This window comes from Podarcis raffonei, chromosome 2, assembly GCF_027172205.1.
Source record: "Podarcis raffonei isolate rPodRaf1 chromosome 2, rPodRaf1.pri, whole genome shotgun sequence".
Lineage (NCBI taxonomy): Eukaryota > Metazoa > Chordata > Lepidosauria > Squamata > Lacertidae > Podarcis > Podarcis raffonei.
In genome coordinates this window covers 51,408,729-51,430,368 of record NC_070603.1, presented here as the reverse complement: position 1 = coordinate 51,430,368, position 21,640 = coordinate 51,408,729, and the positions used below count along the sequence as shown (strand labels likewise).

Sequence of the window (21,640 nt, the reverse complement as noted above, 5' to 3'; positions counted from 1 at the left end):
CTCTGACCTTATTAATTATTTTCTATTAGTATTTATCAGTTGAACAAGGACACACTATTTTGGCCCTGAACACTAATATGTAATAATTCCTCATGACTTGCTCTTGGGTTCACCATCAGCCCTTCTAGTTTTGCTTCTGTCATCCAGGAGATCCAAAATGGAACAGTATGTTCATATCTGATGGAGAAAATGAGTTACTCCGTAGAGAATTGTCTCCATGTTGGGGGCAGCATGACTAGAAATAGCAAAACAATGGATAAGCACAAGAGAGAGTGCTCTAGATCCGTGCTACCAACAACTGGGGATCACTGTATTAGCTGAAAAATTAACAAAGCAACCTCACACAGTTACTGGATATCAGAAACAGGCAACTTTATTGAAATATAGCATCTCTTTATTACATACATCACATAGCAGGCATCTGGAGAGAAGAGGAAATTTTAGAACTGCCTAGGAGTGATTGTACTTTAGTTCACCCTGTGCATTTTCCTCCTGGGTGCACAATGCCTTCTTGCTTAAGAATCACATTCAGAAACCTATAGAGAGTGGGAGAAAATCCTCAGAGCTGAGAATTTGACAGCACCAACACGGAACTGTGTTATGGTCAAGACTTACCCAAGAGGCATCACGAACTCCAACAAAGCTTTATTTGGAATGAGGGATATTGAAGAAAACTTAAGAAGTGCTGTGATGACACTTTTAGGTTTGAATGTTTTATGTAGCTTTCCCCAATAAGGTCCCTGTGAAGAATGCAATATCGGATATTTCTCACATCGTCACCCTGATCATGACACTGACAACTTCGCATGACGTGTCAGGAAAGGAATTGCATCCTTCCTATTAGAAGCACTGGTGGATACTCTGTGGAGAATAGCAGTGGAGTGCAGGGAGGACCTTGGGCAGCGCAAGGAGAAATGGCTATGCTCAGTCTGGCTCCAGGGTTCTAGGGGACTACTTAATTTACTTTTCACATTGGTGCCAGTCAGTTTTTTTTTACTTCACCTAACTCAAAGTGCTGGTCCATGGACCAGAGCCTGTCTGCAAGCCATTGGCTGCTGGTCTCTGGTGACTGCACCACAGCCCAGATTGTGTGGGTTGTTTCAGGACCAAATATGGTACCAATCCATGGCACATTGCAGGGGATGGTGAATTGCCAGTCCACCGCAGTTTAAGAATCACTGACTTAAGATCATGCAATTTTTTTTTTAACAACACGAATGAACTTTTTGGACTGCCTATTTTTTCTTATTTGGGGTCTGGCTACCCGTTAAATAAAACAAAGAAATGGATGCAAGGCTACCCTAGCATGAGGGGGAGAAAGAGAATTAGACGAGTAAAGGTGCGTGTGAGCGTCTGTGTCTTGGGGGCACCAATCGATGGGGCAAGAGAAGACCAGGGAGGTGCCCACGTGAGCGCAGACCTGGAACTGGGAGCAGCTGACTCTGCAAGGCTACTGTGGCAAAGGATTTGGGGAAAGCCAGAGAGAGAAAGGCGGCCCTTTCCCTTCAGCAGGGTTGTTGAGGCTGCTGTCATTGTATACCGATGGCCGCACCTGATCCGGAAGGGCGGGGTGAGCGCCTGGAGCCGAGCCCCCTGTCCCAGCGGAGGCTCGCCCAGCAAAGGGAGAGGAGCGGCGCGTCCTGCTGGAAGGGCGCTAAGACCCTGTATCTGACGCGGAGGAAGCGGCGGGGAGGGACTGCGCGATCTGCGGGAGCCGGTTTAAAGGTTGACGTTTGTGTGCCGAAGGAGCCGGGCGCATCCATCTGGCTGGTCCGCGCCTGAGCCGAGCGCGCTCGCCAGGGGGGCGCAGAGCGAGCGTCTTCTCCGCGGAGCGAAACGGGCGCCACGAGAACAGCCGCCTCTCCTTCGCCCATTAATGCCCTGGACCATGGACAGGCTCAGCGGTAAGCAGAACGCCCAGATGGCGGCTGCCTGTATCGATCCGGTCGCTTGGATCTGGAGTGGGGCTGGTATGCTGTGGGGGGGGGGGGCGTCTGATCGGATTGTCAGGGAACGGGACCCGCTTGCTCCGGATGGGGCGAACACTTGTTGTCGCGTAATTGGGAAGCTGGCTAGGGCAGGGCTCTCGAGGGATCCCCTGGCGGGGCGAGATCTTCGGTTTATTTAGCCCTGTAGCGTCAGCTGCTCCTGATTGCCCGGTTCCTAGGGGAGATCGCCCCATGCAAAGAAGACCTGTTCTCTAGAAAGCCTCGCTCGACGGAGCGTGCCATATTAATTCATGCTATCCGTCGCGGCTCGCGCGCTGCTGATTTGTGCCTCGGTCGATATTCTGATCAGAAGATGAAGCGTGCCACGCCCACGCGTGCTCACATTCACGGCACGTTCCGCGTGGGGATGTACCATTGTGTGCTTCAACGTGGGGTGGGGCAGAGAGAGGTTAGAAATCAATAGGGCGGGGAACGTGATCGCACTTTTGTTTCCATGGAGTAGTATTTGGAAAGCTTAAACGTGGGTGGTCAAATGGGATTCTGGTCTATATATTTTAAAGTAATCGTGTGAGAATATTCGTGGGACAGCTTTAGATCTACGGTGAAAAGCGCTTTTGCGTGAGATAGACGTTTAAAAAAGAAATAACAACACAAGCTAGATGTACGCGCCCCAAATGGTTAGTAAATGGCATTGTCTTAATGGGGCTTTGTGTAACCCGGGCGCTTGGAGGTGGGCGCGCGCGGTTGCCAAATTGCTCTGGAAGAATCTGCTTGGCTCCCTCCAGACTTCATTATTTCTTCACTGTTACTCCGCAGATAGAGAGGATGACCTAAGACCTAATGTAAGAACGATCACGGCCAAGAGGGATTGTTTTGTTTACTCCCCATGTGCAAGACACCACCGTGAGCTGTTTAATTGTGAACTGTACACACACATCAGCATGCTTTCGGGCCCCATCCTGTACGTGTCTCCTTGGAAGCCAATCCCACGAGTTCAGGGAGACTTACTCCCAAGTCAGCGCGCCCTGGGTTGCAGCCTTCTCTGTTATTAGGCAGTAGTCTGTTGGGAGAAGCCTCTTCTGTTCGATGTGGTGGAGAGAGAGAAAGCTGATGAATCACTTTAAATAGACTGTATCAGGACATACGTGCTTTTAAAATCGCTGTGCTGTTTTGGAGAGGCATTACTCACCTTATAGTGGCTTAGTGGCTAAATTGCTGGACTAGGAGCAAGTTGACACAGGTTCAAATACTTGGCCATGAAGCTCACTGAGTGACTATGGGTCAGTCTCCCCTTCCTTCTCTCAGCCTAGCCTAGCCTACCTCACAAGGCTGCTTGTGAGGATAAAATGGGAGAGGAACAGCCTTGTAAGCCACCCTGAGCTTCTAGGAGGAATTATCAAAGTAAAAACAGAGTAAATAAAAAATCAGCAAGTAACTGTTGGGTGCACAAGGGTCTTGTTGGAGATGAGCTTGGTTTTGGTAGCACCAAAAATCACAAGAATCCACTCTTAATTGATCTGTCTAGAGTTGACTCGATCACGTGGTGGTCACCACACCATGTCAGTTAATGATGCAGAAGATTTGACTTTTGACATGTGTCTCCCCACTTCAAGCTACTCACTGAAGATTGGAGAAGAGACTCTCTTAAGAATATTAGGGGGGTAGGCAGGGGAAGGACTACACCATGTGAAAAATGAACAACATATTTTAGCTGCAGTTCATTTTCAGCTCTGTATTCTTGTTATAAAAAAGCGTGCCTAGACATTCCGTTGTTGCACCCATAACCTAGGTTTAAGGTGCCATTTAGCTCCTAGCTTTCATATCTCAGTTTCTTACCCTGGCCAGAGTCCCTCTCTCTTCCTCTCTGTCTCTGGGCTAGTTTTTCAATGCTACCTTTGTGGTAGCTGCTTAAGGAATGGCATTTGAGCTGTTGGTGCTATGCAGAGAGGCACTTGTGTGAAGGCCAGTGTGGGTAGAACTCAGCTAGAGTTGACTTCTAGAGCACTGCTCTTGACTTGGAGTGGCTCTTGGTGGGCTCACGGTGTGGCTCTCTAGAAGTCTGTGCTCGTGCCTCCCATTAGCTTCCACCCAGTGAATACTGCAGCTGTGGCTACTGTCCTGAACGTGGGCTGTGCAGATCTTCCCCTCTTGTGGCCCTTGCTCATTCCTGTGTAGTTCTTGATCTGCTTTCAGTACATGCAGGAAAAGATAAGCAGAGGAACAAAGCAGGAAAGGAGTCGTGGCAGGAGGCACAACACACTTAAGCATGACAAAACTTATTTGCAGGTGCAATTGCTTTGCAAGCGCTAATGTGTTTCTCTTAGAAGAAAAAATAAAGGAGTCTTGCTTCTGTCCACAGTTAGTAGAATGAAGTGAACTATAATTTTTGCTTTGAAAGCTTGGGGGCAGGACAATAATGATAGTAATGTTTTTTGTGCTGTGCCACAAGTGTGTTCATCTTGGCCCTTCTTTTGGAGAGCATCTGCAGCAATGCCTCTCTGCTTCTCACCTCTCTCTCTCTCTCACGATGAAGTGGGACACTCGTGTAGAGTGGAATCTTAACTGTTTGTGTCTGGAAATGCTATGTATATCTCCTCTATATACAGCGAACACATTCCAGCAGCAGTCTGGGCAGCTGGGGCAGTCTCAGTAAGTTTTTTCTTTCTATGATTTGTGGCTATAAATAAACCCTCTTCTGCACTTGTCCACCATAGGCTTTTGCTGAGGGCTGCAATTTTTGTAGGGTGGAGAAGCCTCGCTAGACAGGAGGGAGAATGCCAGTACCATCCTGCCTACAGGGCAGGGGGTGGCGCAGAATGGCTGGAGACGCAGGAAGGAGAGTGAACTCCCCATTTCCAGATCTGCCCTACAAAAAAAATGACAGTGTGATCTTGGGACCTGCAATGTTTTAAAGAGTTGTGGAAACTCATCAGCCCATTGCAGATCCTCTGAAGGTCAAGGGTTCTCCTTTTCCCTCCATGTAAAAGGATGGGTGATGCTTCCTCTATGGAAACGAAGTGATCTCCTCCCCACTTGTAAGTGGTTGAGCATTCGGAGGCCAACCCATGCTCTGCTTGGGGCCTGCATCCTGTTACTCAGCCAGCTCTTGAGGCTGGGCAAAGGGCTTGGCACGGCTTCATTCTCGCATCCCTCCTGAAGCAGGAAGCATTTCTGCTGACTGTTGATAAGGGAATGCCTCTTGCAATGTTTTTCTTGGGAATTCTGACTGCCTTGCTTCCCCAGTGGGGGAACTTGTTGAGTGCTGAAAGCCACTTCTGAAATATCATGAGCCAAGTCTGCAGATAATCATGTGCATTCTTTGCTTAGAGGCAACGAACCTGATGTGCATATATTGTTCATTTTTTAATTTTAAAAAAGGTCTGCTGCTGAAGCGCAGCTAAGACATGGTACACTTAGTGCCCTTGCGGAGCAAGTCCCTTCAAGCATGAAGAAAGTGGAGCCAGCCCTCAGAGAAAAATCTTAATCTTGAAATGCATGATCCACTTCATGAAATATAAACACCGAAGAACATAAAGAGTGGCCTAGGTTTGGTGCTTTCATCTGTAAAATGGGACTGAATATGCCCTTCATAATGGTGAGATGCAGGAGCAATGTTGGGGACTTAAGAGATTTGAGACATGGGCTCATAGACATAAATTTGCATGTGCTAATTTGTTTTGTTTTTAAACAAAATTTACGTAATACTTGACCCTAAGAAAACCTGTAAGCAGTTTAGGAGAAATACTAAATTTATCAGCAAAAACAGCTTAAAACAAGTTATAAAAGCACTTAAAAGATAATTGAAATTACAGCAGACTAAGAAAAGATTAAAGCATGTCAATATCCCTGTGTCTGGCTAGGCTTGCTTAAGCAAAAACGTTTTAAGTAGGTACCAAAAGGAAAACAGTGAAGATGCTTACCTGATGTCAATAGACAGGGAGTTCCAAGTTTAGGTGCTGCCCCACTAAAAGACCCATATCTTGCAAGCATGGAACGAGTATGTTGGAGCACGCAGAACAGTTCCAGTTCCTCGGGGGGGGGGGGGACAGTTGAACGGGCATATGTGGAGTAAAATAAACTGCTCCCAAGCAAACCGTTATCAATTGTAGCACCTTAAACTTGATACGATAACAAATCAGCAACCAGTTCAGATCTTTTGAGCAGAAGTGTTATATGCTGACAGGGTGTCACAATCCTGGAGCTAGGAGAATAACTGAGGAGTGCAGCTGAGCATTCTGGATTTCTTTAATGATTCTCCGAAAGAAAGAAGGGAAAGAAAAGGCTCCAGGACTGTGTTCTTCAGAGAGAGCAGGAAGACTCTCATCCTTCTTCCTTACACTTGCCTGCACACCACCTTAACCTCCCAAGTGATGGTTGTCAACAGAAGTCCAGTGGGGTCAGGGAGAGAGAATTGGCTGAGTTTTTTGCCTGTAGCCCAAATGTGATAATCTCAGCTAAAATGCCCTTATTGTCTCCTAGACCTTTGAGTTCCAGAGTGCAGACATGTAGCCTGTGATACGGTTTATAAAAAATCTATTGTCTTAATACTTTTCAGGCTATGCTGTCCCATCTTGTCTGACAGCTATTTAAATATTTACAGGACAAGAAAAGGGATTCTATACTGTTACCAGAACCCACAAATCTATTGTTCAAAATGGCTGGGGGTGGGTGGGATAGCTGTTAACTCAAATTCAGATTTATTTATTTCTGGGTCATTATCCCTTCAGTCCTGAGAGATATTCCCCTCCCTCTAAAACATCTCAGCTTTTGCTGTCTGTGTACTTAATTGTATCTCCCATTTCCATAGAAGCCAGTTGGCATCACTGTGGATGAATGAGCTAAGCATTTGAAACAGGCAGACCTCGCCTTTGAAAGTCATGCATTAAGAAGAATAGACTGTGGCATCTTTTGACAGTACACCCTGATGATAAGTCACTGTGGGTGGTTATTCAAATAAGTTTAATTCAGAGTAGTTCTGTTAAAATTAATGGACTTCACTTAGCCATAGTCATAAGTTTCTGCAGAATGCTGTTGGGTCCCTCCAGACTGGTGGGGATATTTGTGTATGTGTGTATTGTGCAACATGTCGTTGATGCAATGATGGTGGATTTATAGTGAGCCATTCCACTTTATTAGTTGTTCTCCAGTGCACCTCAAGGTTAGCACATTTTCATCCACAGGAGCACTGTTTGCTATAGCTATAGCACAACAAAAATGGAACAAAAGCAACAACACTCCTGGAACATTTGTGGTATGAAAAGTTACAAGATTTTAGCAGGAAACTATGGGAAATGCACCAATTGGAAGCAAATTGTCTACCTGAAACTTTTGCAGGCACACACAGTATTGAAAGCACAGTTATGTATAACTATCCAGATACCATCATGAGCACAAAACATCATGAATACACAATAAAAATACAGCTAGAGCAACCCATTGTCCTTTACTTGCCTTCAAACAGCTCAAGGTTCCACCACCCCCTAAAAACCCTTCTGTGCCCAGACTTTCATATATATTTTTATTTGATGTTGACAAAGAAGTCGGGGCCCACATATTTTGGGTGGCCTTGGCATCTGGCCAACATCTTGTGGTCACCATTAGTCTTGTCCCTCCCCTGAGTCCTCTGGTGTGCACAGAGGATGTGGGGGAAAGGGAGAGTCATGTCTGTGATGCCTTCAAACAGCAGAACAGAATTAAGTTGGTGATGAGACTCTTTCTGTTGCCTAAGCTGCAGGCATGGCGTGAGAAGCGAAGTTTCACCTGGGAAGCTATGGTGGGAGTGGGCTATTTCCTTTATGCCCTGCTTGTGGGCTTCTCAAGAGGCATATGGCTGGCCACTGGGAAGCAGAATGCAGGACTAGATGGACCTTGGATTTGATCCTGCTGGATTTCTCTTGCAGTCTTACCTGTCCATTGGTCTTTTTAGAAGTTCAGAGTACATCCAAAGTGCAACAGAAAGTCAGAGGTGAGGGAAGGGATGCTTGTTGAATGATGGCTACAGTGAATGCATTTGCAGATCCTTGCTGAGAATGATTGGACGTGAATATTGATCCGTCCATTACAGCCTTGGTTCTGCTAGCCAGCTGTCACTCACTTCCTGAGCATACTTATAGATTGTAGCAGAGAGGAGACAACTACCTGCTTCAGTTTGTATGAGTTGAAACGTCAGCCCAGAGCGGCGGGGGCAGAGCGGTCCATGCACAGGGGTGCTGCACAGGGGCACCGCAGCGATCCGCCCAGGGGGGTGGCGCGGTGTGGTGTGCTGCCCACGGAGTCTGCCGGACGGATGCAAGCCCCACACTGCCGTTTTGGGAAGTGGGGGGCCCCGAGCCACCGTGTCACTCCCAGGAGACAGACGTGGCTTGGGTGCGCTGCAGGCCAGGCCCTGCGGTAAGTGCCGACCCCCACCGTGTGCCATTTTGACACCCCCTCAAGGATGACACCCGGGGCGGACCACACTCCCGCACCCCCCTTCCTACGCCCCTGGGCCAGCCCCAAGCATGTGACTAACAAGACCATAGGTTATGGGAAATCTTCTCTGGTGCAATAGTGCATCTTGACTCCTTGGGTGCTTAAACACCCAACATCTTAAGAAAGAGGGTGACTTGTTTAACATCAAAGCCAGGGCTAGTGTGGCTATTCTGGCCAACATTATTCCCAGACTAGGGAGGTGCTTGCAAGCTGATTCCAAAGCTTGGCTACCTGTCACTTTAGTTTTGGTATGCAGCTCTTGTGTGAGATATGTCTAAGGACCAAAGGGATGAGATCCATGAATAGCCATCTTGATGCAGAGAGTGAAGAGGTAACTCGTCCTCCCTCACCACTATTTCCTCAACCTAATTTCTCCCCCGAGGTCTGTGAGTTACAGTAGAGAACACACTGTGTGTTATCAGTGTACCCTCTGATTCCCATGGGTGCATGTGACGGAACCCACAGTGTGGTCAAGTGCTGTACAACAACAAACTTGTAAAAGTTGTATTCCTGTCCGCAGCACCCTTTGCTTGTACAGTCAGGCTCTTTAATATTTCAGTTGTTTTTAAAAATATGTTACATACAAATTTTCTTCCTGTTGCAAAGTCCCGTGTGTGTGCTTTAACCCAAGAGCCAAGCGACATAACATGGGGAACCCTTCAGTTCCTTGTGTGTGATCACTTCAGACCAATATGCAGCCTGTGGGCCTGCCTTGCCACAGAGAAAGGGTGACATTGGATTGGGTGGGCGGAATCCTGAATCATTCTTGATCTTCTGCCTAAAATCCACTTTGGGAATTCCACCCTCTCCTAAAACGCAGCCAAATTCAAGGGTGTGTGTTGTGAAAGAGGGTTGGGGATGGGATCACCGCACCCCCAGCTGCTACAGAGAGCAGCCCTCCCCTGCATTGCTGCAATTCTATCTCTTGGCAACTGAGTCACTGCAATGGAAGGAGAATCAACACAGGGGCAGCTCTTTCTAATACGTGGCAAAGAAGGAGAAGGCAGCCATGCTGCTGAATGTCAGCTGCTGGAAACCGCAGGAGGGGAGACTACACTTGTGCTTGGGCCCTTCTTGCATCAGCCACTATGAGAACAGGATCCTGGGATACTAGACTGGCCTGATCCAGCATGCTCTTGTTTTGAGAAGGAACTGAGACCGTTTCCCCGATCTCTGTTTTGCCCTATTGTGGGGTTTGGGGTTTTGAGTAAAGGTGCTCACCCAGGTGCTGTGGAGGAAGGTGAGCATTAAATGGAGACCAGATTCATCAAAGTGTTTGCTTCCCTCCAGCCTCGCATCCTCGTGGGTAGGCTACCCCTTGCACAACCCTGTTTTCATCTAATTCATTTATTGTTACACTTGTATCTCACCTTTCCTCCAGGGAGTTCAGAGTGGTGGGCTCTTAATCTCCCCATTTCATTCTCACAACAACCCTGTGGGGCAGGTTGAGTTGAGAGACTGTGTCTGGACCAAGGTCACCCAGTAAGCTTCATGGCTGAGTGGGGATTTGAACTCTCATCTCCCAGGCCCTACCTAGTCCAACCACTGCAGCACACGGCATCTCTACTGCCTAGACCAAGCCTGGGGATTTTGTGGCCCTCTAGTTGTTGCTGTTCCCGTCGCCCCTGATCATTGGCTATGGCTGCAGAATCTGATGGGGATTGTAGTCCAACGACACGTGGTCACAGGTTCCTCAAGTTTGGCACTGACCCTTGATTTTGTGACACCCTTCTTTAAAGACCTGCCAGAGAATTCCCATTCAGCTTTTGCCTCTGATTCTGTGCCTGCAGACTTCAGGGTATCCAAACCTTCATCACCGCTGTGCAGATGACATGAGTCACATCACCACGATTCTGCCCCCCTCTGCCTTTTGCATTCTTCCACCAACGCTTGAGCACGGGGCCTGCATGGTGCAAATTATAGTCATTTATATGTGAGAGCAATTTATCTTTGCTATCAGCTGTGCTTAGATAGGAACAAAGGAAATATGGAAATAAGCCCAGACATAATTGAAAATCCAATGTCAAGATATAGGCAGAGGAGGGGGTGGGGACTTGTGGGCTGCTCAAGCATTGCTTTCTGATTATTGTTGTAGCTGCTCCCTTGTCAAACAGACCAGCCGCCGCTTGAGCTGCCAGTAGCTTGACTTTTTAGCAGTGGAAATCGCTGAATTGAAACCAGTCAGCAAAGCTCCAGCCAGGGCCCCCTTTCCATTTCCACACTCAGGCCATTAGTGACTGATTCATTCTCCCTCAGGATGCTGCGCAATCTAGTAGGGGGAAATGGAATTGATCTCTAGAGCTTGTGTAACTTGGAAACAACAGTTTCCAGAGGGAACATGTGGCTTGATGGCAGCGTGCCAGGTGCATTTTGCACCTAAAGATTATCAATTTGCAAGCATTTTATTTTAAAAAAATATATAATTTTTATTAAATTTTCTGTTTTACAACTTAGAATATTCACTTAAACAACCTTAAAATATCAAAAACTTCCCCTCTTCTCTTTCCATGGTTCAATTTTCATAACATAAATCCCTGCATATGGTACCAATATTTTTATTATAAACAACAAATTAAACATGTATCAACAGTTTCTGATAAAAATGTGATATCGACAATGTGTCTCTTATGTGAATTGTGTATTAGTTCATGCTTATTAAAATAATAAATACAAAGTGTTGCCGACCCCCCCCCCAATGGCTACTAGACATTCTGTTTTGGCACCCACAACCCAGGTCCCAGGAGCCATTTGGCTCCTAGCTTTTCTATCCTAGTTTCTAACACTGCTTGATGGACTTGACTGTTGCCCATCTGCAGTAGGTGATGGGGGCAGAATTTCTTGTTCATCTCCTGATAACACAGATAAAACAGGATTGCTCAGCTGGATAGAGCATGGTGCTGATAGCACCAAGGCTGTAGGCTCGATCCCCATATGGAACAGCTGCATATTCCTGCATTGCAGAGGGGCTGGACTAGATGATCCTCAGGGTCTCTTCCAGCTCTACAGTTCTGTGATTGGCTTACTGAACAGCTACAATAGGCCATTTTGGCAACCAAAAATGTATCTTGAATGGGCTTCTCACATGTTGTGTTCAGTGATGAGTGCCAGGCATAAAACTCGAAGGAAATATGCTGAATGTGCCAGGAATATCTAGATTTCTGCAGCTGACGTCCCAGCTGTGTTTTGCCCTTCACTTTAATAGATCTGGGACTGATCCTATGAACTGTTGCATGTGCACTGTTGCAACTGGAGCAAAAATGGCATGGTTGCTGACCACGCCTTTGGGCTAGCGCTGGGACTCAATCCTTTCCGGATGGTACCGCAATATTCTTATGTGGTCTTGTATCATCAGAAGCACCATGATTGAGGAACTGTACTGATTGCATCCCTCTTAAGGCTCAGCTAGCTAGCCTGCCCACCCGCCACCACTGAGCTCCCTCCTTAGAGTAGAAAGTGGGCAAGAAGATGGTCCACAATGGGATACGCAGGGCAGATACTCAACCAGGATCAGCGTTTCTAGGGCACTAGATTTCCATCCAGGGATAATTCCTATAACCTTGTTCAACAGATCTGCACACAAGTTTCCAGTGTTACTGCTTGCGGAGAGGTTAGAAGCTAATCTCCCTAGCAAAGGGCGGGCTGTATTGACAGGAAGTGCCGTCACAACCTGTGGCCTTGGTGCTGCACCTGAATATCCAGCAGTGGGTGGAAATGGAAGGGCTGGACTTGGCTTAAGATAGAGAGACTGTGTGTGTGTGTGTGTGTGTGTGTGTGTGTGTGTGTGTGTTTTTGCTCTTGTCCTGTTCTCACTCAGCTGAGCCTGGAATTATCAAATGGAGTACAACTGAGGGACTTGAGCACTCCTTCTCTTTGCATACTCCACCACCATATGGTGAGACAGGGGGAAGTCTCTAGTTACTACACAGCTGTTGCGGCCATCCAGGCTTCTGTGTGGAGAGACTCTCTTAACAGATCACATTACAATGAGCCAGCAGAGTCAAGGGGGTAGCCATAGAGCAGTTCACACCCTTTTTCCAAGTTGCTATGACAAAAGGGCTATGTGGAACATGTGGTCTCTGTGTGGGATGCCCTGTGCTGCTCAGTCATATATAGCAGAAAAGAAAGATAAGGAGGCTTTGGACTCCTGGTAGTATTCTGTGCAATGGAAAAGGCAAGGATCTTGAAGTGGTGGCATTGCCCTAACTTGAAATACTATGTCAAAATAAGTTTCCAAAATTATTCCTTCTGGGATTTGGGGGAAATGGAGATTTTGGGGGCAGAGAATGAACAGAATTCACTTCTGACTTCAGAAAGTTTGTGAGTGTGTTTTAATTGGGGCAAGTGGAAAGAGTAACCCTCAGGCAGATGCTCCCTAAAACTATGGAATAAAGGATGTGTTTTGAAGAGGGGTTCTTGAATTTTGGCTGGCCTGGATATCCCGCCACTACAGTCATACCTCGGGATGAATACGCTTCAACTTAAATATTTTTGGGTTGCGCTCTGCGGCGACCCAGAAGTAACGGAGAGCATTACTTCCGGGTTTTGCCGCTTGCGCAGATGCTCAAAATGACATCACGTGCATGTGCAGAAGCAGCAAAACGTGGCACGCGCAGACGCGCAGACGCGTCTTACGTTCGCTTCAGGATGCGAACGGGGCTCCAGAACGGATCCCGTTCGCATCCAGAGGTACCACTGTATTTGAGGTTGGAGACTGCCTTGTCCCAAGTCTTCTGTCACACGCAGAAGGGACTTAGGAAGCTACCTTATATTGAGTCAGACCATGAGCTAAAAGAGGCATTGATGCCTTTCACCGATAGAAATCTTAATAACCCCCCACAACTCTTGACATTGCCCAGATACCTTCAAACCCATTTTCACAGCATGAGAACTAGAAACCAACTTTTTGAAAAAGAAGAAAAGAAAGATGGGATACTATTACTACATCCTGTGAGTCTCCTATACTGTTATGCTCAGATTCTGGGTGTATGTGTATACATTGCTTTCTACCCCAACAAAAGCATTTAGTTTCTGCTGAGCACTTCATTCCAGTTTTTCCACTATCTCAATATCTTCTGCGTGGTCTTCATATCAGCCTGTGTTGCCACAAAAGAGTTCTGTTTTCTTTAACCTTTTGAAACCTAAGCAATCTCCCCACATTCCTTGGGCTTCATTTACTGGGGTGGGGGTGGGGGAATCTAAATGTAAACATGATTCAACTCTGCATGCTTTTTGATTATAGACTCTTCCTCCAGTGGTTTAAACCATGCAGATGTTTAATCCATGCGCACATGCTGTCAAACTTGCCTTTGCTTCTGGGTTGGGGTGTCTGGACTTTATTGTACTTTTTGTTGAAGTCTCCTGCATCAAAAGCAGTCAAAAATTTTGATTGCTTCAGAGATTTCTCCTAGTGTTGACTGTACACTTCCACACCTGTTTTCACAGCCATTAGAGCTAGAACTTGGGGCATGATCCAGTCAAAATGAAGCATTTTTTAAAGTGGTCAGTTTCCGAAGTCATGCACTTGACTCTTGTCCAGCTGAAATAAATTGAACTTTCAGTGGAATCCTATGCATGCCCAATCAGAAGTGGGCCCAAATAAATTCAGCGGGAGTTACTCCCAAGTAAGTGAGTACAATGGTACCTTGGTTCTTGAACTTAATCCATTCGATTCCTGAAACCATTCGAAAACCATGGTGCGGCTTCTAATTGGCTGCAGGAGCTTCCTGCACTCAAGCGGAAGCTGCATTGGACGTTCAGCTTCTGAAAAATGTTTGCAAACACTTACTTCCAGGTTTGTGGTGTTCGGGAGTCAATTTGTTTGACAGGTAAGCCGTTCGAGAACCAAGGTACCACTGTATATGTTTGCAGCCCATACTATAGCAGTATTGGAGAGTCATAGGATAAGACTGCTAGAATGCAGCAAGTCAGTATAATTAGCCAAAGACTGCACAAGTCAAACCTCTGATCCAGGTTTCTGGTGGTACTGTATAACATTTAAGATACCAATTCGGCAACAGCATATTGGGGGTGGGGGAGGGAGCAGGCTGAACTAAAGTAATACTGATGTGTTGGGTGGAGCTCTTGTTTTAGATGCTCTGAGGAAGCATCAGCCGGAGCAGGATTTCCTGGTATTGCATCCAGGTTCTTGCAGTTCCTGTAGCGGAAAGATGTTTCACTCGTGTCTTGGGAGCTGTTGGAGAGCTTTCTAGCTCTTGCTAACTCTGGGAAGCTGTGGCTCTCTGGCTCTTGCTGTGCCCTTCTCTTTGAAGAGGGCAGAAATGCTTCAAAGCTGGGGGGCTACTGAAATGGCCATGGCACCAACTACATCATGTGCTCTTTGTGTGCAGGATTTTTTCTGGCAGAAATACCTAGCATTTGGGATCCAAAGAGCAGAAGGACTTTAGCTGTTGTTTTCCCCCTTGTTGAGGTCCCAGTCTGCATCCCACCCCCCCATGCCTGCAATTTGCATGGATTTAAACATCTCCTATGGGAGATTCTCTCTTCTTGCCCCTTGCATTGCAACTTGCAGGTGCAGGGGGTTCAGCTGGGACCACAGGAGGAAGCAAAGGGTTCAAGTCCCTGCCACTTCCTTTCTTCCTGTGTCATGGTCCCACTGTTCACCAGGACATTTCATCGCCTTCTGGTGAGGGTGCTGCAAAAGTCCCAACCCCTCCTCTCTGGCTTGGTGCTCTGGAGAGAGCAGGGATAATCCTGTGCTGAGCCTTGCCCTTTCTCCAGTCGTGAGGTAGAGCAGAAGATTAGGGCTGGCTATTTTGGTGCTGGGACACTGATGTGCTTGGAGCATCTTAGATGACTGACATCAAAACAAGTCCCTGCTGCCCTTCCCCAGCTTCAGAACCTTGGAGCTGTGGAGAGGAGCAGAGGATTGTGGTCAAGTCCTGAAGAGACAATTAGCTGGAAGGACCATTGCAGAGAATGGCCCTTATTTCAGAATAAACATGCATATCAATTGCATAGAGAGAGGCCAGGTCCTCATGATCAAGGCCTGCCAAAAATCTGTGGCTACTGGCCACGATAACAGCTATGTTCTACCTCCATGGTCAGAGACATCATGCTTCCAAATAAAATACCAGTTGCTAGAAAATGCAGGAGAGTGTTCTTGTGCTCAGGTCCTGCTTTCCAGGCTTCCCATGGGCATCTGGTTGGTCATTATGAGCACAGGATGCTGGGTTAGATGGGCCACTGGCCTGATCCTGCAGGTTCCTCTTATGTTCTGTGGCCCCCTGTTCCTTGGTATCTCACTTAGGATTCGGCATCATCTGCAGACCTGGACATGGCTCCCAGGCCCAGAGCCCTTGGCTCCGACTCAGCTGGTGGAAAAAATAATGGAAGAACATATGAAATGATGTACTCGCCAGCCAATCAACCCCATTTTGGGAGGCATAAAATATTACCCATATTGAAGGCTGCCTCAGTTTCTCTTTCTCACTTGGAGGGGGAATCATGATCCTTCCCAGAAAGGGTCTCAAAACTGTCTCCTCCTTCTGTCTTTTTTGGGGGGAGGGGGCGGGGTTGCATCTTCATTCGACCATTCCTGTTTAGCTTGTCTGTCGATATAAATGCCTCTCCTGTCTGATGGCCAGTTTCCCGGAGGCTCTTCGAAGGCCCTTTCCCCCCTTGTCTGTGGGTTTTATTCATAAGCTATTTACACTGTCCCATTTCCCAAAACCAATCTCAGTTCGGGAAAGAGAGAGTGCCCAAGAGCAGGAAATGCCATTCCCTTGGGCTTGTGGGGGGGACTTCAGCTGGGGGAGCTTGAAAACAACACCACAGAGGGGGAGGTTGCATTTCCCCCTTCCATCAGGGGCCTGTCCTTCCGCCCTGGCTTCTCCTTCAGCCCTGGTCCACTGAGCGGCTCCGGGCTTTGCTCTCCAACCTCCCCTGGGCACTCCTATCTTTGTGTCTCAATCTCCCGTATCTCTGGGCAGGGCAGGGCGCCAAAGCCCTGCAAAACCTGCTGCTTTTCTCTACTCCACAGTGATTGTTTTGAAGAGGCCCACACCAGATCTTGGCTTTGAAAAGCAAGTTTATTCTAGATTGTGAGTAATATTAACATTCTCTCCTTTGGTCTTAAAAGTTTGTTTTCATACATTACTCAGCAGGTCTGGCAGTTTCTTTAAAAGGACATGTTGGCCCTCTCTTCTGCAAGCCCCTTGATGCTCCCTTTGTTATGCAGAATGTCATGGCATGCGCCAGAAAAGAGCTTGCCTGCTGTAATATACTCATAGATTCCTATCTAAATCACCCGGGTTCTGCTGACATCAAGAATACACTGCTGGTGTGGCTTGATAACATTTTATCTCAAAGCAGCTGTAGGCCCTCCCTCCTTCCCCACCCCCCACATATACCTTCAATACAGGGCCATCCCACCTCTGTGACCAAGTGGGCTGCAAGAGTACTTCAATCCAGAACCCAGAGGCCACACATTGAATTAAATTTCCATGTCACCTGTGTGTACATATGTACATAGTTTGTGTATTACTAAAGCAGCCTGCTTTCTGTCTGTATAGATAGCAATCCTTGCTGCCCCCTGGAAAACTCCCTGATTTAGGAAGCCCCACGTATCTATGTGCCATGTCTCATTTCCAAATTTATCTTCCTAGTGGTCACAGCAAATAATTCAGCAGCCCACCCAACATTCCATTCCTCTCCTTTGTGCCTTGGCTGGCTGTGTGTTGGAGACAGGGAAGTATCTGAGTTAACTGTGTAAAAATATTTGCTAACCCAGAACAAAGGGAGTGAGGAAAATACAACTGGTTACCCACCTCTCCCTTACCAATGAATGGAAAGTGCTACAGTGAGTTGAAATGGGCTGTGCGGCAGACTCTAGCAAAAGAAGGCTGAAGTATTCAGCAATTCTCCTTCTGTGGCAAGGGGTAGTGAAGTCACAGGACTTGTAAATTTGATGTCTTTGGGAATGCATAGCCATTACTTCATATTATCAGTGATGATATTTGGAACACAGAAGCGATGCTAGTCCTTGCCTGGAGAGTTTACAGGTTGTTGTTTTTTAAGGATAAGGAGGATTGGATGTGAATTCGATGAAGCATATTGAGCCTTCCCTACTGAATGCTCAACCTGTAATCTTCGTGGTGGGAGATTATGGTTTAGAGAAGACATTACAGGCTTTGAGTAAAGGATAGAAAATGGAATAAGGGAATAGGGGTGGTGGTGGGCTGCTCAGGTGTAACATGACAGGCAAATGCAATGAAAACAATGGGAAACAGATGAGCTTCTGGGCCCTTTTATGATGCTGAGACCTCAACCAGGAGATGATTGGCCTGATTAAATTGCTTAATCTATCAACCTTTCACACAGCCCATTATTAGTATAAGTACGCAACAGGCATCTTACATAGTGTGGCATGTTTTAATTTGCCCCTGCCCCCCACAATACCTACTTCAAAAGCCCTAGAGCTGTTAGTATGCTAAACAGCTGGAAAGCTTTCAGTTCTATTTGCTCCTTCTTTCTGGTTAGCCGACCACAAAAATGTTTTCAGAGATTCTTTTAAGCAACCCAATAATATTTTCTTTCCCTGTTGCTTCCTCATTATTGCAGTTCAAGGCTTCTTTCATAGAACGCAGCACTGAAGCAACAATTAAAACCATTAAAACAGTCAATGATAAGTGGTTGCCACTGATATCCAGCTGTGTGGCTTGGTGGTGTGAATCTAACTAATTTTGTATACATCTCACTGCTGGGGGTAGGGCTGTGTCCTCCTGGGTAAATGTTTTGTTTAAATAACCAGATGGATCCCTTGTGTCGGATTTTGTGAACACTCTTTTATGTGGCATCCGTTGCACATTAGGATAATTATATGTAAAAAGTTACAGACTGATCCCCGGTGCTGAAGAAACAGGCCATGTTACCTAGCTGCCCATATCCAGGTATGTTAATTGTTGCTGAATTCATACAGTGTTGTTGTTTTTCAAACCGCTTTTCAAAGCATATTAGAACTTGTCTAATTAAAAACATGATTTACTAAGAACATATAGTTGTCATTTGTTTACTTTCAGCTCCTGTGCTTGCCTTCCTTTGTATCTTCACATTATCAAAGCTTAGATTATAAGCTTTTCTCTCATTCATTCATTCATTCATTCATGTGTCACTCAGTAAAGCACCGCTGATGACACCAGTGTGTACTGCAGGGATGGTGAACCGGTGACCCTTCAGATATTGTTAATACATTATATTGTAATGAATAATGCAAACATATTTATATCATGACTTACGGTATGGATCAATCCTCCTGCATAATGATGTTCTTCTTCTTCTTCTTCTTCTTCTTCTTCTTCTTCTTCTTCTTCTTCTTCTTCTTCTTCCTTAGTGATCACTCATAGCCAAGTAAGATTGTCTTTCATGAACACAGAAGTGTCCATAGATGACTGTGGAAGCCAATTCTGGATCCACACAGTGGAGATATAGGTTTCCGGATGGGAGTTGATCATGGTGAGGGTTTGCCAAATGTGCCTTCCTCTGAGCCTTTCAAAGTTCATGACACCTTTGGTAAAGGCTGTTCTCCACTTGGAGCACTCGCAGGCCAGTGTTTCCCAATTGTCAGTGTTTATATTACATTTTTTAAGATTTGCCTTGAGAGAGTCTTTAAACCTCTTTTGTTTACCACCAGCATTATGCTTTCCATTTTTAAGTCCGGAATAGAGTACAGTGGTACCTCGGGTTACATACGCTTCAGGTTACATACGCTTCAGGTTACATACGCTTCAGGTTACAGACTCCGCTAACCCAGAAATAGTGCTTCAGGTTAAGAACTTTGCTTCAGGATGAGAACAGAAATTGTGCTCCGGCGGCGCAGTGGCAGCAGGAGGTCCCATTAGCTAAAGTGGTGCTTCAGGTTAAGAACAGTTTCGGGTTAAGAACGGACCTCCGGAACGAATTAAGTACTTAACCCGAGGTACCACTGTACTTGCTTTGGAAGATTATAATCAGGCATCCCATCAACACGGCCAGTCCAACGAAGTTGATGTTGAAGAATCATTGCTTCGACACTGGTGATCTTTGCTTCTTCCAGTACACTGACATTAATTCGCCTGTCTTCCCAAGTGATATGAAATTTTTTGGGGGGACATTGTTGATGGAATCTTTCGAGGAGCTGGAGATGGTGTTTATAAGTAGTCCATGTTTCACACGCGTACAGTACGATTGGTAGTACAATGGCTTTGTAAACAAGCATTTTGGTTTCCCTGCAAATGTCCTGGTCCTCAAACACTCTGCACTTCGATCAGGAGAAAGCTGCATTTGCAGAACTCAGGCGATGCTGGATTTTGTTATCAATGTCAGCCCTTGTGGAAAGATAACTGCCCAGGTAGGAAAGTGAACATTTCCCAATGTTATACCAAGAACTTCCAAGAAGTCCTCAATGGCAGAACAGGCGGAAGATAACAAGCGGTATGTTACAATGGCTGTGAAGGTGGATGAAGGCTGCAGCAGATAAGAATCTACGGTCGTTGTGATAATCTTGCCATCGGTATAGAGCCTCACTGCAAAGACTATGTGTTGGTCAGCATGCACTGATATCCACACATAAAACAAATTCACGCGCAGGCATCTTCCAAAAACCCATCCCAAACCCGCATAATGATATGGGGCATAGTTGATAATGGATAATCTTCAGTGGCGACTTTAGCAGCTCTTTTCTAACTTGGAAGGAGTAAAATCAATAAAAAAGGGAAAAATAATAAGCTGCATCTGTTTTGATGTTTCAAAACATGTTTTTCACCCTTCAACAGAACTAACTTTTATTATCCCAGAATGCTGTAACCATTGCAACACAGTCTTCAAAAGAAGCTATTATCTTGATGTTGCAGTTTATACACAGGAACTGAAGCAGGGTTTACAATTTTTTGCTATAAATCTATGCTGTCTAGTTGGGCTCTGCCACATGCTTTCATATTCACCAATTATCCCTAGCTTCCCAGATGGCCCTTGTTTTAAGATGCCACAGTGTTCCTGTTCCATCTTTTACTGTACTGAGATTTTTCTTGCGGGGGGTGGGGGTGGAGTATCTTGCTAGAATATATTCTAGTTTAGTACCTGTAGATACTGAATGCTCAGTCTGGCCTCATTCATTTGAGTGAAGCTGATACAAATGTGCTAGCCAGACACACAAACCCAGCACGCAATAGTCTTCTTTCTGACGGATGCCAATGTGAGTGCAGGTGTATGGGTGTAAGGGCCCCTCCACGTGAATGGGAACGCTGCGCCATCAGGGAGAGTCCCAGCTGTGCACATATGGTTCCCTTCAGACTGATGCAGATCACACCAGGGGTGTGTGATCAATATCTGGGGGCAGGGTTAGCCTGCACATTTTTGAGACCCCCTTTACCCCTTCAGGACCCATGGGTACTGAATGCATGCCTCTGCACTCGGGTTCAGTGCCATGTTGTTGTGGCCTCCAGAATTACCTCTGAGTAGAGGAAATGCATCTCTGCTCCAGCACACACGTGTGTGAATGTACACAACGATGCACATGAACACAAAAATGCCGGTGACCTGCTTCTCTTCCTTCCTACCATCCACCCACCCCCTGAACTTTCTATCCCTGCAGCAAATGTTGCGAAATATGTTTGAGTAGCCGCTGTTATCTAATAAATCCAGCCAGATCCACTGTGGTATTAAACAGTTTTAATGTGTGTGTCAAAGAGAAAAGGTTATGGTCCGTTTACTACTAACACACCCTTCTCTGGAATCTGCTGCTGGACCGACTTCCTTATGAAATCAGCGAATGTTATCTTGTGAAGTAAGTGAATGTTATGTGCAGTGAACAGAAATGTCTAATGGCTGGGCCGGTAATGGAGGTGCTGGGGAGTTAGGAGAACAATCATTGGTGTGAGAATAGGGGTGTTTCCCATTTTTCATCTGTGAATGCTTTGGGAATGGGGTGCAAAGAAGAGCAACTTAAGGACCGAGATGAGTGTGTATGTGTAGGATATATATTTCCATGTATATTCCATCGTTCTCCATATGGCACATGCCTAACAGCAGTAGTAAAAAGTGCAATGCAAGTAATAATAATAAAAATCACAAACATGTGACCGCAGGTTTTGGCTTCCCCACCTTGCCTCCATGTACATGGTTTGCTTTTAAGACTTGTTCTCCTTCCCTGCTTCCTTTTTGCATTGGAGAAACATGCTAAAGCAGCAAAGCTGAGGGTTGTAAGGTGGTGGAGAATTGGTGGTTTC

The 21,640-nt window shown here is 46.1% G+C and overlaps 1 protein-coding gene across 2 annotated transcripts in view; it reads left to right on the top strand.

The window, feature by feature from the left end:
• Positions 1–1,492: 1,492 nt before the first annotated feature.
• The window catches only part of AFAP1L1 (actin filament associated protein 1 like 1), a 69,164-nt gene continuing 49,016 nt past the window's right edge, over positions 1,493–21,640 (top strand). The window contains exon 1 of one of the 2 annotated variants that reach the window (XM_053376588.1): positions 1,493–1,904. In XM_053376588.1, coding sequence (XP_053232563.1) covers positions 1,877–1,904 — 28 coding nt within the window. In that variant the 5' untranslated portion in view covers positions 1,493–1,876. The remainder of the gene's footprint in view (positions 1,905–21,640) is intronic. The other variant, XM_053376585.1, reaches the window with a different exon arrangement.